This window comes from Crotalus tigris, unplaced genomic scaffold (genome assembly GCF_016545835.1).
Source record: "Crotalus tigris isolate CLP2741 ecotype Arizona unplaced genomic scaffold, ASM1654583v1 scf7180000018301.7375997, whole genome shotgun sequence".
Taxonomy (NCBI): Eukaryota; Metazoa; Chordata; class Lepidosauria; order Squamata; family Viperidae; genus Crotalus; species Crotalus tigris.
In genome coordinates, this window is record NW_024096931.1 from 2,211,239 (window position 1) to 2,225,658 (window position 14,420).

General features: G+C 49.0%; 1 protein-coding gene across 5 annotated transcripts in view; it reads left to right on the forward strand.

The window, feature by feature from the left end:
- The window catches only part of LOC120310857 (Grid2 interacting protein), a 102,846-nt gene that overhangs the window by 85,877 nt on the left and 2,549 nt on the right, over nucleotides 1-14,420 (forward strand). For 4 of the 5 annotated variants that reach the window (XM_039349730.1, XM_039349729.1, XM_039349731.1 and 1 more), the window contains 7 exons: nucleotides 889-978; nucleotides 1,926-2,122; nucleotides 2,618-2,773; nucleotides 6,799-6,885; nucleotides 9,667-9,796; nucleotides 10,956-11,077; nucleotides 12,601-12,765. In XM_039349730.1, coding sequence (XP_039205664.1) covers nucleotides 889-978; nucleotides 1,926-2,122; nucleotides 2,618-2,773; nucleotides 6,799-6,885; nucleotides 9,667-9,796; nucleotides 10,956-11,077; nucleotides 12,601-12,765 — 947 coding nt within the window. The remainder of the gene's footprint in view (nucleotides 1-888; nucleotides 979-1,925; nucleotides 2,123-2,617; nucleotides 2,774-6,798; nucleotides 6,886-9,666; nucleotides 9,797-10,955; nucleotides 11,078-12,600; nucleotides 12,766-14,420) is intronic. The other variant, XM_039349732.1, reaches the window with a different exon arrangement.

Sequence of the window (14,420 nt, forward strand, 5' to 3'; positions counted from 1 at the left end):
GCTAAGGAAAAGGGGAAAAAAATGGCGGACTGCGTTGTTTGGCGACCCTCGTGAAATGGTCGTCCGACCCCAAATGGGGTCCCGACCCACAGGTTGAGAACCACTGTTCTAGTCAATTTTTGACTCCTGGTGACTGACTACATTTGTCCCTTCAGTTTCTTTGTCAAGGTTTTTCAGGAGTTTTGTTTGCCACTGCTTCCTTCCTGGGGCCGAGAGGGTGCCTTGTAACCACTGCACTAAACTGGTTCTCTGACTAACTAATAAACAAATGAATATGTTTGGCTGTAATCATTATTCCCATATGAAGAGGGACCTTAAAGTTGAAAGCGACTCCCTTACGGCCGTTGGGAAGTTTGTGGCTCACAAATTTAAGGCTATCCCCCCCCTCCCAGCCAGCAGTGCTTGGGCTTCTCCTTGTAGCTCTGGGAAACCCACAGAGACCAAAACCATCCTCACCATTGCCATCCAGAACTGATTTTCGAAGGTAGACTGCCTCTAAGCTTGGAGACAGATTATTTTGCCTGGTGCTGAGTTTCTCAACAGGGAGAAGCAAATTCTCCTTCTGAGCCTCGGACTGGGGCTGGTCAGGCCAGGGAGACCTTGGGCAGAAGGCAAAGGTGACCCGTTGGGGAAGCCAAGGGAAGAGGTTTAGGCTGTGAGCAGTGAAGATGAGGAGTCTTCCCTCCCCCCAAGAAGCAATGGGGAGCTAAGAGGGCTCTGAGTATCTCATGCCTTTGACTTGGAGATTCCGCCTTGCCCTGGGATGCCGTGGCTGCCCGCCAGGAGCTTCCAGGGTGCCCAGCACGTGTCATACCAGTCCCACAGCTTCATTTTTCTCTTTCCCAAGGCCTCTTGAACCCTCTTCTTATCTCAGATTAAATCTTTCAGTTTCTCTTCCAGAGCCGAACCCCTTGCCGGAGCCGCTTAAAAAAAAGCACGTGGTTGAGATTCTGTCCCACAAAAAGGCCTACAACACAGGTGAGTAACAGCCAGCGGGCCAGGAGGGTGCGGAGAAGACCTCGGGGCACTGGACAGGTAGACGGAGCCTTTGCCCAAGCTGGGGATGTCCACAGATGTGGTCAAAAAGATCAAGGGGATGTGCTGCACATAAAAAAAAACCTGGGGTGTTTGGATGGCCCCATTGTGGCCACCCTCTTCATCTTTTTGACTACATCCTGCAGTTACCAACACCGTCCCAAACCCCTGGAAGAAAGGTAAGAGATCAGTCAGAGGATTGGAAGGGACCTTGGAGGTCTTCTAGACCAGTGGTTCTCCACCTGTGGGTCGGGACCCCATTTGGGGTCGAACGACCATTTCACGGGGGTCGCCAAACAACGCAGACCGCCATTTTTTCCCCCTTTTCCTTAGCTGTGCTGCTCCCTTTTATTCTATTGGCTTTGGAAAGCCAATAAAATAGTCTCTCTTGAATGGAGTCTAATTCTATTGGCTTTCAAAAGCCAATAGGAATTGTCCAGGCTGTCTCTGCCCTGCTGAGCCCGCCAAAAGTCCCATTCTGCAAACGGTGCTGCACCAGTTGAGTAGTCCTCGACTTACGACCGGTTGAGTAGTCCTCGACTTACGACCGGTTGGGGGGTCGCGGCATTAAAAAGGTTGAGAACCACTGCTCTAGACCAACCTCCTGCCCAGTGCGGGAATCCTCATGCCACTCTGGACAATGGGCCCTCCAGTCATTTCTTGAAAACCTTCGATGATAAACATAAAGAATAAACAGGTCTGTGGCAGAAAGTGCCATCACCCTCATTCAAAAAACACTGGGAGGGGGAGCAAACAATTGAGACTTAGTGCTACCCTTCTGGAGGGAGGGGGGCATCCATGTGGTCCTGGCTGGTCCTGGCCCGAAACCAAAGCCGCTTCGGCAAGGCGCGCCCAGCACCCCCGCTGATGCCTTCTCCTCCTCCGGCCAGCCATCTTGATTGCGCACCTCAAGCTCTCCCACATCGAGCTGCGCCAGATCCTCTTGAGCATGGAGAGCGACCGCCTGGAGGCCTCTCACCTCAAGCAGCTGCTGCTCTTCGCGCCTGACGCCCAGGAGGTGCAGCGCTTCCACAGCTACCAGGGCGATCCCAGCAAGCTGAGCGAGCCGGACCAGTTTGTCCTGCAGGTGAGTGAGCCAAGTCTGCTGCTGGGGAGAGCCGGGAGGGGTCCGACAGGGTTGGGGTTGGGGGCCATGTAGATTTTTTTTTAGCGGCCCCCGAAAAGCCCGGTGCATTGTCCGTGCAAAACCTCTTCGGGGTGATTGGTGTCGGAGTAATACAACTCACCGACCAAGGATAAACCAAGATGAAGGTGGGGCTCTGGCAAATGTGGCTGAGGCTGTGTGTGTGTGTGTGTGTGTTTAACAAGCACGGACCCTGGCGTGCTGAGTGGCAGTTGGGGGGAGCAGTCCCCATCTTGCCCCCTCTTGCTTCCTCCTTTTCATGTGGCCTTTCCCCACTTCTGCTCTGAAACCACAGGCCCCGCGGGCCGTTTTTTTATCAGCAGAACGATGGGTGGGGTCTCAGGCAAGGCGGTGTATTTCGTGTTTGCCCTCCTCCCTCCTGTACTTCAGGTGACCTCAGGTGTGATGGTCTTCGTTTGGCCCTTCTTTTCCTTCCAGATGCTTTTGGTGCCGGAATATAAAATCCGCCTGTGCAGCCTTCACTTCAAGACGACCCTGCAGGAGAAGGTGGAGGAGATTACGGCCAGCTATGAGTGCATCTACAAGGCTTCCCTGGAACTGAAGAATAGCAAGAAACTGGCCAAAATCTTGGAGGTCGGTCAAAGAACGTTCCTGTTGCTAGTAGTGGCCACCAGAGGGCCACCACTCCCTTCTGCTCAGCCACCCGTTGGCCGTTCCCAGACTTTCAGGGTGGAAAGAGTCCCATCGGCTGCTTCTTCTTCCACCTCTGTCTCTTGTCTCTTTCTTTCCTTCCTTCTTTCTCTCCCGTTCTCTCTCTGCCTCTTCCTTCCTTCCTTCCTTCCTTCCTTCCTTCCTTCCTTCCTTCCTTCCTTCCTTCCTTTCTTTCTTTCTTTCTTTCTTTTTTTCTTTCCTTCCTTCCTCCCTCTCTTTCCCCCTCTTTCTTTCTTTCTTTCTTTCTTTCTTTCTTTCTTTCTTTCTTTCTTTCTTTCCTTTCCTTCCTTTCTTCCTTCCTTTCCCCTCTTTCCCCCTCTTTCCCCCCTTCCTTCCTTCCTTCCTTCCTTCCTTCCTTCCTTCCTTCCTTCCTTCCTTCCCTCTCTCTGTCTGCCTTCTTTCTCTCTCTCTCTCTCTCTCTCTCTCTCTCTCTCTCTCTCTCTCTCTCTCTCTCTCTCTCTTTCTTTCTTTCTTTCTCTGACATCTGCACGATGCTGCTATTCTTTGTGGGTCTTGTTTTCTCAGTGTTCCTTTCACTTCTTTTGGTGTCTAAAGCTTCTGGTTTTTCTGGAAGGAAGTGAAGAGAGGATCGTTCTTACAGAGTCGTCTTCAGGGAGGCCCTTCTAATCTCTTGGTCTTCAACTCCTGCCATCCCCAACAGAGGCCATGCTGGTTGGGATGGTGCCAGTTGGAGGCCGAACACCCTGTAGCTCAGCCCTGTGGTCTCCTGCAGATGTGCTTTGGACAGCCTCCATGGCAATGGAAGAGATACTGAGAGGTTGCTTGGGTGGAGAGCTAGGCCCTTCCCCACAAGGAGGGGAGCATGGAAGGCTAGAATTCTGGGTAGGGGTTTTCCTATGTTTCTGGTTTCTCCCTGCCTGCAGTCACTACAGTTATGGCTCCTGTGTTTTAGTCCTGCATGTTGGCCGATCCCTGCAGTGCCCAGATATGCTATATAAATATGAGCCAACAGTGTGCTGCAGCTGCCAAAAAGGCCAACACAGTGCTAGGCTGCATTAACAGACGGATAGAATCAAGCTCACATGAAGTATTAATACCACTTTACAAGGCCTTCGTAAGGCCACACTTGGAATATTGCATCCAGTTTTGGTCACCACAATGTAAAAAAGATGTTGAGACTTTAGAAAGAGTACAGAGAAGAACAACAAAGATGATTAGGGGACTGAAGGCTAAAGCATATAAGGAAAGGCTGCTGGAATTGGGTATGTCTAGTCTAATGAAGAGAAGGACGAGGGGGGACACGACAGCAGTGTTCCAATATCTCAGGGGCTGCCCCAAAGAAGAGGGAGTCAAGCTATTCTCCAAAGCGCCTGAAGGCAGGATAAGAAGCAACGGATGGAAACTAATCAAGGAGAGAAGCAACCTGAAACTAAGGAGAAACTTCCTGACAGTTAGAACAATTAACCAGTGGAACAACCTGCCTCCAGAAGTGGTGAATGCTCCAACACTGCAAGTTTTTAAGAAGAGATTGGACAGCCACCTGTCTGAAATGGTATAGGGTTTCCTGCTGGAGCAGAGGGTTGGACTAGAAGACCTCCAAGGTTCCCTTCCAGCTCTGTTATTCTGTTATTCCTAGATGCTCTTACATAGCACGGACCGACGACAACGGTTCTATTTCAGCCCATGGTTAGAATGCACAAAGTAAGTTGGAAACATGGAATAGGACTAGAAGACTTCCAAGGTCCCTTCCAGCTCTATTCTGGTTGACTGCAACCTCCCCCCCCCCAAAGTTGTCTTCCTTTGAAGAAAAGCCACCCTGGAGCTTCAGAACATGCATTGACGTGCGACAGGAGTTGGTCCCCAGGAGCAAAACACGCAAGGGCACACAAAAGAATTCCCAACGGCACCTTGAACCCACTCAAAAAGCCATAAAGGACACCTGGTTAACAGCTTGCTCCTTGGCTGGCTATCAATTAACTCAAGGTTAGGAGGGAGACGTGCTGCCTGGCCAGCCCTGGAGCATTCTGTCCCCGTCAGTTCAGCAGATATGGAGGTCCCCTTACCCAGTTCCCATGCCTGGCATGGAAGGCTCTCTAATGGCGCAGGGGTTCCTGATCTGGTATTTCTTTGGCGCCTCCTCGCTGGGCCAGCTTCTGAGGATTCCCAGAGAGTGATGACGTTCTTTGGAGGCTTGCTATGGAAGTGAGGGGGGGGGAACCTACCCTGGGGCCCTCTGGATGCAGAGGAGCATTGGGGCCGGCCCCCTCAACTCCCCCCTCCCCTGAAGCTCCTCTATGAATGATCTACCAGGCCTTCCAATCTCTTCTGATCTGGAGAGCTGAGGGCGCTTCACTTGAGCGACTGGCTGGGTTCACACAACACCTGGAGGGCTGTTCCGCATCACAGCACCACAATATGCTGCCCTGGCAAAACTAAGAAGGTCTGCTTGCACCGCTGACCCTCTTCTGCCTTGGGAACAAAGGAAATGAGGACTCTGCCCACACCAGAAGTGGAGGGAGAGGGGAGAGGAGAGAAACCGTCGACTCCGGGGCCGTGCCAAGATGGGGCCTCTCCCGCTGCCAGCCTCCATCCAAGAGGGTGACTCAGAGAACTGGTCACCAAGGACCATGCTCTCTGCTTCCCTCCCAGTGGCCAAGGACCGTGTGTGTGTGTGTGTGTGTGTGTGTGTGTGTGTGTGTGTGTGTTGGGGGGGGAAGGTGTGAGGCCCCTCTCTCCGTCCTGGAAAAAACAGTTTGCTTCCCTAAGTGTCACTCAGTGCACCCCCGGTGAAGATGGAAGAGTGGCATTGCAGGGACCAGAAATACTGGGAAGCTGTGCCAACTTTCCCTTAAGGAGGCAGTCTGTGTGAGTTGCGCCCAACTTTCCAATCTTTTTTGCCATGGTTGTTAAGTCAGAGGTCCCCCAACCGTGGCAACTTTAAGACTTGTAGACTTCAACTCCCAGAATTCCTCAGCCAGCCAAGCTGGCTGAGGAATTCTGGGAGTTGAAGTCCACAAATCTTAAAGTTACCAAGGGTGGAGACCCCTGTGTTAAGTGAATCCAGCTTCCCCATTGCCTGGGCTTGTCGGAAGCTGGCTGGGAAGTTTGCACATGGCGATCACAAGATGTTGAGATGTTGCAACTGTTGAACTGCTTGCCAATTGCCAAACGCCCAAATTGTGACTGCGTGACTGCAGGGATGTTGTGACAGTCGTTAAGTGTAAGGGCCAGTCTTAAGACACTTTTTTTCTGCACTGTCGTAATTTCGAACAGTTGCTAAATGAACGGTTTTAAATTGAGGACTAGGCTACCGGTATTATCTCTTCTGTCTATTAATAGTCTCCACTATCCCTGCCTCCTTCTACAGTGGTAGGTGAGGGAGGGTAACGCTGTGCAATCTTGTCCTCAAACAAACGCTCCGGGGATGTGTGGATGTGTTCAGCCTCATATAATCCAACCTGTATTTCAGCCTGCATGTTATGCAAACATAGCTTGTATGGTGTGTTTATGGCTTGGTGTGTCGTGCAAACTCTGACAGTTTAATTACGTAGGTCATGATTGACTGATTTTGTGAAAATTCACAGTATTTCCTTCTTCCTTTGCACACGTGCAGTGCCGCCAGGCAAACAGGAAAGGCCCGGCATGGTCTGGAGTGAGCAAGAGGCAGAGGGTAGGCTAGTCCCTTTACAGTTCTGGCTTTCCTGGGACATGGAATCATCCCAGCTGCCTCATTTCTAGTGTGTAAAACTCAGCCTAGACATTGCCTCTTCTGGCTGGGCTTTGAGTAGGCAGGGCCCTAGGACGGGCAGAAGTCCTGTGCGTGCAATGTGTACGGCAAGTCTCTACCTGCCATATCTCTGCCTGTTGTGTGAACCAGGACTGAAACACGTTCATTCAGCACCAACAGATAAGGCAGACATGGGAAGAGAGATAATGAATGGGGTGGTTTTCTCTGACCTGTGATTCACCAGAAACTCTCTTTGCAGTTTGTGCTGGCCATGGGCAACTACCTAAACCACGGGCAACCCCAAACCAACAAAACAACCAGCTTTAAAATCAACTTCCTCACAGAGGTAGGTGGCCTGCAAACTTGGCTAGATGGATGCTTGGTTAAAGAGGGAACTTGGATCTAAGTGTCATCAAGCCCTTTAGCAACCACACAGATAGGTCTTCTCCAGATGATCTCCTCCATAACCTGATCCTTCAAGTCTCTCAGTGGCGCGTCCATCACTGTTGTAATTCAGACCATCTCCTCTGCTGCTGATTGTCCTCTTCTCTTTCCTTCCACTTTTCGGGCTTTCTCCAGAGAGCAAGGACTTTGCATAAGGATGCAAAATGAATTTGAACCGAACAGGTTAAATTTCTCGCAAGCCCTCTGCTTTTATTAATATTTATATTCCTCTGATGCCTGGACCAGACCCAGATGTCTGTGCAAAATCCAGGGTGCTACTTACTGGTCCATGTCATTAATAGTTATAGAGCTTAAAATGCAACAAATCAGAGATCAAAATCGAGCCCACATAAAAAGAGTTTATAATGCTTTGGTGGAATTGGACTCAGAAACAGAATTAGTTAAGGATTGTATGGTTAAGTGGGCTCAAAATTTTGAAGAGCCGATTTTATTAGATACATGGGAGACAATTTGGGTGAGGAATGTTAAATTTACTCAAGCTCAAAATTTACGAGAAAATTTTTATAAAATGTTTTATAGGTGGCACCTTGATCCACAAAAGATGTCTCGTATGTATTCTAATTTACAGCCCAAATGTTGGAGATGTGGCTGTATGGATGCAACTTATTATCATATTTGGTGGTCTTGTAGAAATATAAAGGCTTTTTGGATCAAGATTTGGTGGAATATGCAAAAAATTTTTAATAGAAAGATAAAATTTACACCACAATTATTTTTGTTAGGTATTATTGAAGATTGTGATAGCAAAGAGATTATTTTAATGTTGAATTTTATTACGGCAGCAAGGTTATTGATTGGGCAATATTGGAGAAAAGACTCCTTGCCTATCTTGGAGGAATGGTTTTTTAAAGTTTCTTATTTATCAGAAATGGCAAAAATATCGGCTTATCTGAAAGACCATTCACAAGAGAGATACAACTCTGTATGGAAAAGATGGGTAAATTTTGTTCAGAACAAATATGAGATTAGAAAGTATTATTTAGCTTTTGAATAACTTATTGTATAAATTTTTTATGTTTAGATTTGTTGATTTTATTGTAATGGAGTTAAAGGGGTTTAAAAACTTTTTACGATTTATGTATAATTGTTTGATGTTTATTTAATTTTTTATGTTTTTCTTTTGTTGTTTTTAGCTCTGTATTCAGCTCTGGGAAGGGGGGGAGGGTCAAGGGGAGGGGGGAGGGAGAGAGGTGGGGATTTTATTGTAAAATGTTTATAAAAATTTCAATAAAAAAAAAATGCTATCCTACAGGATGATTGAATTTGTGGTAGTTTCCCAGATTGGTTAGCAAGAATTAACCAATCTGGGAAACTACCACAAGTTCAACCATCCTGTAGGATTCAAGGGGGACTCCAGCAGAGGGGCGCCTGTTGAAAACACCAAGATGCTACCTTTGATTAGGAGTGACGGCTGCTGCTTGACTTTCTGAGTTAATCTCGTAGCTTCAAATACTACACATGTGAATGCAGCTCTTGAAGCTCTGCATCCTGTTTTAGCCTCCTTCAGCCTAAAGAAAATCGAGGCGGCTTTAAGGAATGATCTAGGCAGGCGTTGGGTTCTCAGCAGGTCCAAAGCACGTTTTCCAAATCATTTCCAAATTGCTGGATTACTGCCTGGTGATTTACATTATAGACCAGTGATGGCGAACCTTTTAGAGACTGAGTGCCCAAACTGCAACCCAAAACCCACATGCATCGTCGAGTGCCGGGTGGGTGTGGCCCATTGGATGGGCGTGGCCCATTGGGTGGGCGTGGCTGCAATGGTAACGGCAGACTGGGTGGGACTAAAAAGTTCAATCAATCAATTCCAACTTTGCAAGATCTTTTTTTTCCCGCGAGAAGTTGAAATTGACTGATTGAACCTTTTTTTTTTGCACACAGCGGCGGAGGCCTAAAGCGAAAAGGTTTTATAAAACCCAGCTGAAGGCCTAGGACTGGGGCGACGGTGCGCGTGCCCACAGAGAGGGCTCTGAGTGCCGCCTCTGGCACCCGTGCCATAGGTTCGGCACCACTGTTATAGACAATGTTCCTCTTTGGATTTGCAAAATGGTGTGTGGAAACTGAATGCATGTTCTTAGCAGCTTGAAGAAAACCTTGATTATTTTTTTTTATTCAAGGAAAAGGAATCTGTCAGTGAGTGAGGAAAACTTTAATTTTCCAGGTCTCTGCATCGAAAAGATCTTTCTTCTTGGGCCAATGTCTGGCAAACTGCCTATAGGGAGATTTGCCCTCAAGGGGTCATCTTGGAGATGTGTCTGTCCCTGTTTGAACATTGGGTCCGGCTGCCTTGGAAAGCACCAAAAGTGCTGCTCCCCATAGTAGCCATCATGGCAGGAGGAGGGGGTCATCGGGGTTTGGATCCCTGTTAGCCTTCTCAGTTAGCCTGATGGAGAAAGTTGACCAGGGTAACAACTAATTTAGGTGGGCGATGAAAATAATGTGGCTGGTTCAGTTTTGTTGTGTGACCCCAGCAATTGTGAACAATCATATTGAAGTGCTCGTGGCAGGCCAGCCCCAAAATGTGTTCCGTTATGGTAGCAAAAAAGTTCTCCAGGCTACCATAACGGAACACATTTTGGGGCTGGCCAGCCATGAGCACTTCAGGGACTATATTTACTCTGTCACTGATAAATGTTCCTCTTCTCTTTCGGCCTTGTTCTAGCTGAACACAACGAAAACAGTGGATGGGAAATCCACCTTTCTGCATATTCTTGCCAAATCGCTTAGCCAACATTTCCCAGAGCTCCTGGGCTTTGCCACGGATTTGCCCACGGTGCCACATGCTGCCAAAGGTAAATCACAAAGGATGGGGCTTATTTTCTGACATTACTTGGTTTTTAGGGAAACGGGGATGGAAAGAATCAGTGGGCCTCCCAGTCTGCCCATTTACACTTGTTCCCACAACCCTTAATTGAGCAGATCATTTGCTGTCCTCTCCAGTATGGGACTCTGCCTGCCCCTACCCAGGGATGGGCACTCACCATCAGCCCCTGATGGGCAGAGAGAATCTAGGAGTCTCTGCCAAGGGCAAAGTGGATACAGATAGCCCTCAACGTGGATACAGATAGCCCTCAATTGAGCTAAGCAAGACAGTTGTTAAGTGAGCTTTGCTCCGTTTTACGAATCACTGCAGTTGTTCAGCTAGTAACCCATTGACTTTGCTTGACCGAAAGTCCCTAAAGGAGATTACATAATCCGGGACACTGCGACCGTCATAAATGTGAATCAGTTGCCAACCGTCTGAATTTTGATCACGTGACCATGGGGAGGCTGCCACAGTCGTAGGTGGGAAACATAGCCCTAAGTCACTTTTTTCAGTGCTGTCGTAACACTGAACGGTTGCTAAGTGAACTGTTGTAAGTCGAGGACTGCCTGGGCTAGGAAAGGAAGCTGGGCAGTGATGGCGAACCTTTTAGAGACCGAGTGCCCAAACTGCAACCCAAAACCCCCTTATGCATCGTTGGGTGCTGGGTGGGTGTGGCCCATTGGGTGGGTGTGGCCCATTGGATGGGCGTGGCCCATTGGATGGGTGTGGCCTATTGGGTGGGCGTGGCCCATTGGGTGGGCGTGGCTGCGGTGGTAATGGCAGACTGGGTGGGACTAAAAAGTTCAATCAATCAATTCCAACTTTGCGAGATCTTTTTTTTTTTCCAGTAAGAAGTTGTAATTGATTGAACCTTTTTTTTTTTTTTTTGCACAGGGCAGTGGAGGCCTAAAGCGAAAAAGATTTATAAAACCCAGCTGAAGGCCTAGGACTGGGGCGACGGCGCACGTGCCCACAGAGAGGGCTCTGAGTGCCGCCTCTGGCACACGTGCCGTAGGTTCGCCACCACTGCCTTTGGGTTTGTCCCTTTTTGCATAATGCAAGATGGGTGAGTCAGTGCAGGGAGCCCTTTCTTTGCTTCAGGAAGCTGTTGAAATTCTGTGCTTCTCCCGTTTCTCTTCCCTCAGTGAATCAGAGAACATTAACAGCTGACCTCAGTGACCTTCACCGCACTGTCCACGAGATCGCAGTCGCCTGCCAGAATATGGTGCCTTCATCACCCGAGGACAGATTTGTGCCAGTGATGGATGTATCTTTTCCTTGAAAAGGGCGGCCTTCTAGCATGGATTCCATAAATGAAGCCCCCCAACCCTGAAAAAGAAAAAGCAGCTAGACCAGGGGTGGGCAGCCTTGGCTCTTTTATGACTCGTGGACTTCAACTCCTAGAATTCCTGAGCCAGCCATGCTGAGGGGAAAGGGAGAGGTTTCCGAGCTGAGCCATGCTGGCTGAAGGATTCTGGGAGTTGAAGTCCACGGGTCATAAAAAAGCCAAGGTTGCCTACTCCTGGGCTAGGTCTACGCTTTACATGATTGTCTTTTCATACTCTGCCTAAATAGTTCTTGATTTTCTGCATAATGCTCTAAGCCAGGGGTGGGCAACCTTGGCTCTTTTATGACTCGTGGACTTCAACTCCCAGAATTCCTGAGCCAGCATGGCTCAGCTTGGAAAACTCTCCCTTTCCCCTCAGCATGGCTGGCTCAGGAATTCTGGGAGTTGAAGTCCACGAGTCATAAAAGAGCCAAGGTTGCCTACCCCTGCACTAGGCCAAAACCATCCAAATCACAATCTTGGACCAATATCTAAATTCTTTGGGACAGAGGTCTCCAATCTTGGCGACTGTAAGACTCGTGGACTTCAACTCCCAGAATTCATGAGCCAGCCATGCTGAGGGGAAAGGGAGAGGTTTCCAAGCTGAGCCATGCTGGCTCAGGAATTCTGGGAGTTGAAGTCCACCAGTCATGATGGGGGCCATAATTCCCCATGCTGGCTCAGGAATTCCGGGAGTTGAAGTCCACGAGTCATAAAGCCACCTAGGCCTAGGCCAGAGGTAGGCCACCTTGGCTCTTTTATGACTCGTGGACTTCAACTCCTAGAATTCCTGAGCCAGCATGGCTCAGCTTGGAAACCTCTCCCTTTCCCCTCAGCGTGGCTGGCTCAGGAATTCTGGGAGTTGAAGTCCAGGAGTCATAAAAGAGCCAAGGTTGCCTCCCCCTGGGTTAGAGCCTCTGCTCTTTCCTACTTATCTCCCCCCGGGAGAGACTGGTGCATTTGCTTGTCCCTCTCTCACCCCAAGAGCTGCCCCCACATCAGACAACGGAGTGACCCGTGGCTCGAAGCTGTGGATTGGAGCTAAATGAGTCCCCATGTACATTTGTGTAGTATCAGACAGGTCTCTCTAAAGAAGCACAGCTTTGGAGCTGGGTGCTTTGTTTAACTTTGTGTGTATGTCTTCAAGTCAGTTTTGAGTTGCCCGGATTAATCCCTACAGTTTTCTTGGCAAGGCGTTTTACGGAAGTGCTTTGCCATTGCCTCCTTTTTGGGGCTGTGAAAGAGTGACTGGCTGGCTTTATGCCCCAGGTGGACTGGAGCTCAAAGTCTCCCAGTTTCTAGCCAGGGGCCTTATAATCACTGTATCAAACCGCCTCTCTTTTTCTGCCTGGATAGTTGAGAATGTAAGAAGGTGTGGGCCGCCGTGCATTTTTAGAGTCGTTTTTTTCTTGGTGGAAAAAGCAAGCAGGCGTTGTTTGTCCATCCTTAGCCCTCTGCTGCAGGCCTTCCTGGAGAGCGCAGATCCCACTGTCCAATCCCTGGATGATCTCCAGCATAAAGCCATGGAAGAGTTCAGGAAGGTCTTGTCCTTCTTTGGGGAAGACTCCAAAGTCACAACCTCTGAGGATTTCTTTGGTATTTTTGCCGAGTTCATGAGCAAATTTGAGGTGAATATTGGGCATTTATTCTTCTTTGGTTACATCGTGGTTGGGGCTTTGTAGCACTGGTCGACCGTGTGGATTTTGTTTTGTTGTTTGCATTGCTCCTGGACTCCCAAAGGTGCTTTTTCAGGACTTTCTTGTTTTTCTTTGAAGTCGTTTCGCTTCTCATCCAAGAAGCTTCTTCAGCTCTGGCTGGTTGGGGGGGAATGGCGGGATATTTATACTCCTTGCAGACAGCTGGTCATTTGCATCCTTTTAAGACAGTCGTTGAGGCCACCTGGAGGTTTACCTGTGTCCTCAGGGTCACCTGAGCGGTGCAAATGGGTGTGGAGCCTTCTTGGCTGCAGGATGTTTTCTGCCCTGGGTCCCTTCACCGTTGAAGACCGGCGCAGGCTGTTGGGGATGAGTCTGGGTAGTCTGCATCTCAAACTGAAGCTCAAATGGTTCCTGTAGTCTGCAATGTTTTCTGGAAATCCATTCCTACTCTCGCAGTATAAATCCTTCCACTCCCCATTGTCCAGTCAGAGCTGAAGAAGCTTCTTGGATGAGAAGTGAAACGTCTTCAAAGAAAACAAGAAAGTCCAGTTGCCTCCTTTAGGACAACCATGACCTGGATGACAGAGAGTCTCCATAGACGTTGCTCCTGGAGGATAGGGGACTAGAGCAAGGGTCTCTAAACTCGGCAAGTTGAAGATTTCAACTTCCAGAATTGCTCAACCAAGCCAGTCTTTAAGTCCACAAAACTCAAAGTTGCTAAGTTTGGAGACCCCTGTACTAAAGGATTGGGGGGGAAATGGTTCTGCCCCCCAATGAAGATGCCTAATCGCCCAGACCAGACAGGATGAGAGCATCAAATCTCTAAGCCAGCCACACATTCAACTTCTCTGATCATAAAATCACAAGTCCCCAAATATTTGCAGTGTCCTTGTGTGTGGAGGGAAGCATATTGTATGAAAAACGAACAGTGGGCTGGTTGACCCAGTCAAGCGAGCAAAGAAATTTGAACTGGTGTGAAGCTGTTCTGGTCTGCTTGCACTTCAGCTCTCTCTCCTCATGTCCTATAAACTGTCACATTCGTAACTGCAGCTTCCACACTATTTTGTGCAAACTGTGGCAGGTGGCAGAAGGCAGCAAGAACCTGGCACAACCACCTCCACAAGCATCAGGCTGGAGAACCTAAAAGCAGAGGGCTGTCTGTGACTCAAGCTGTTCATAAAAATTGCCTCTGTTTTCTCTGTACACACCTGCTGTGCAGTGAACTGGGGTGTGTTGAGTTGCCTCCTTCTCAGCCTCCCCATCCTTAAGACATGGAAATGTGATGTTGAGATTTTAAATTAATGGCCTAGAATGCCCTTGTGCTTGATGGCTGTCTATCTTGGGCAGGGGATGGGCTAGAGCAGGGCTTTTCAACCAGTGGTACGGGTACCACCTGTGGTACATTGGCACCTGGCAGGTGGTACACGGCCATCCTAGAAAAGGGGTAGCGGGGGAGGGGAATGAGCTGAACCGGGGGCAGCACCGCACAAGCCTGAGCGAGAGACGGCTGGAGCTGCAGGGCTGTCAGGGCTCAACGGAAGTGCCAGGATCAGTGCCGCTTTCCAGCTGATCGGCGCTTCTTCGGAGCTGTCAGGGCTCAGTGGAAGTGCCAGGATCAGCGCCAG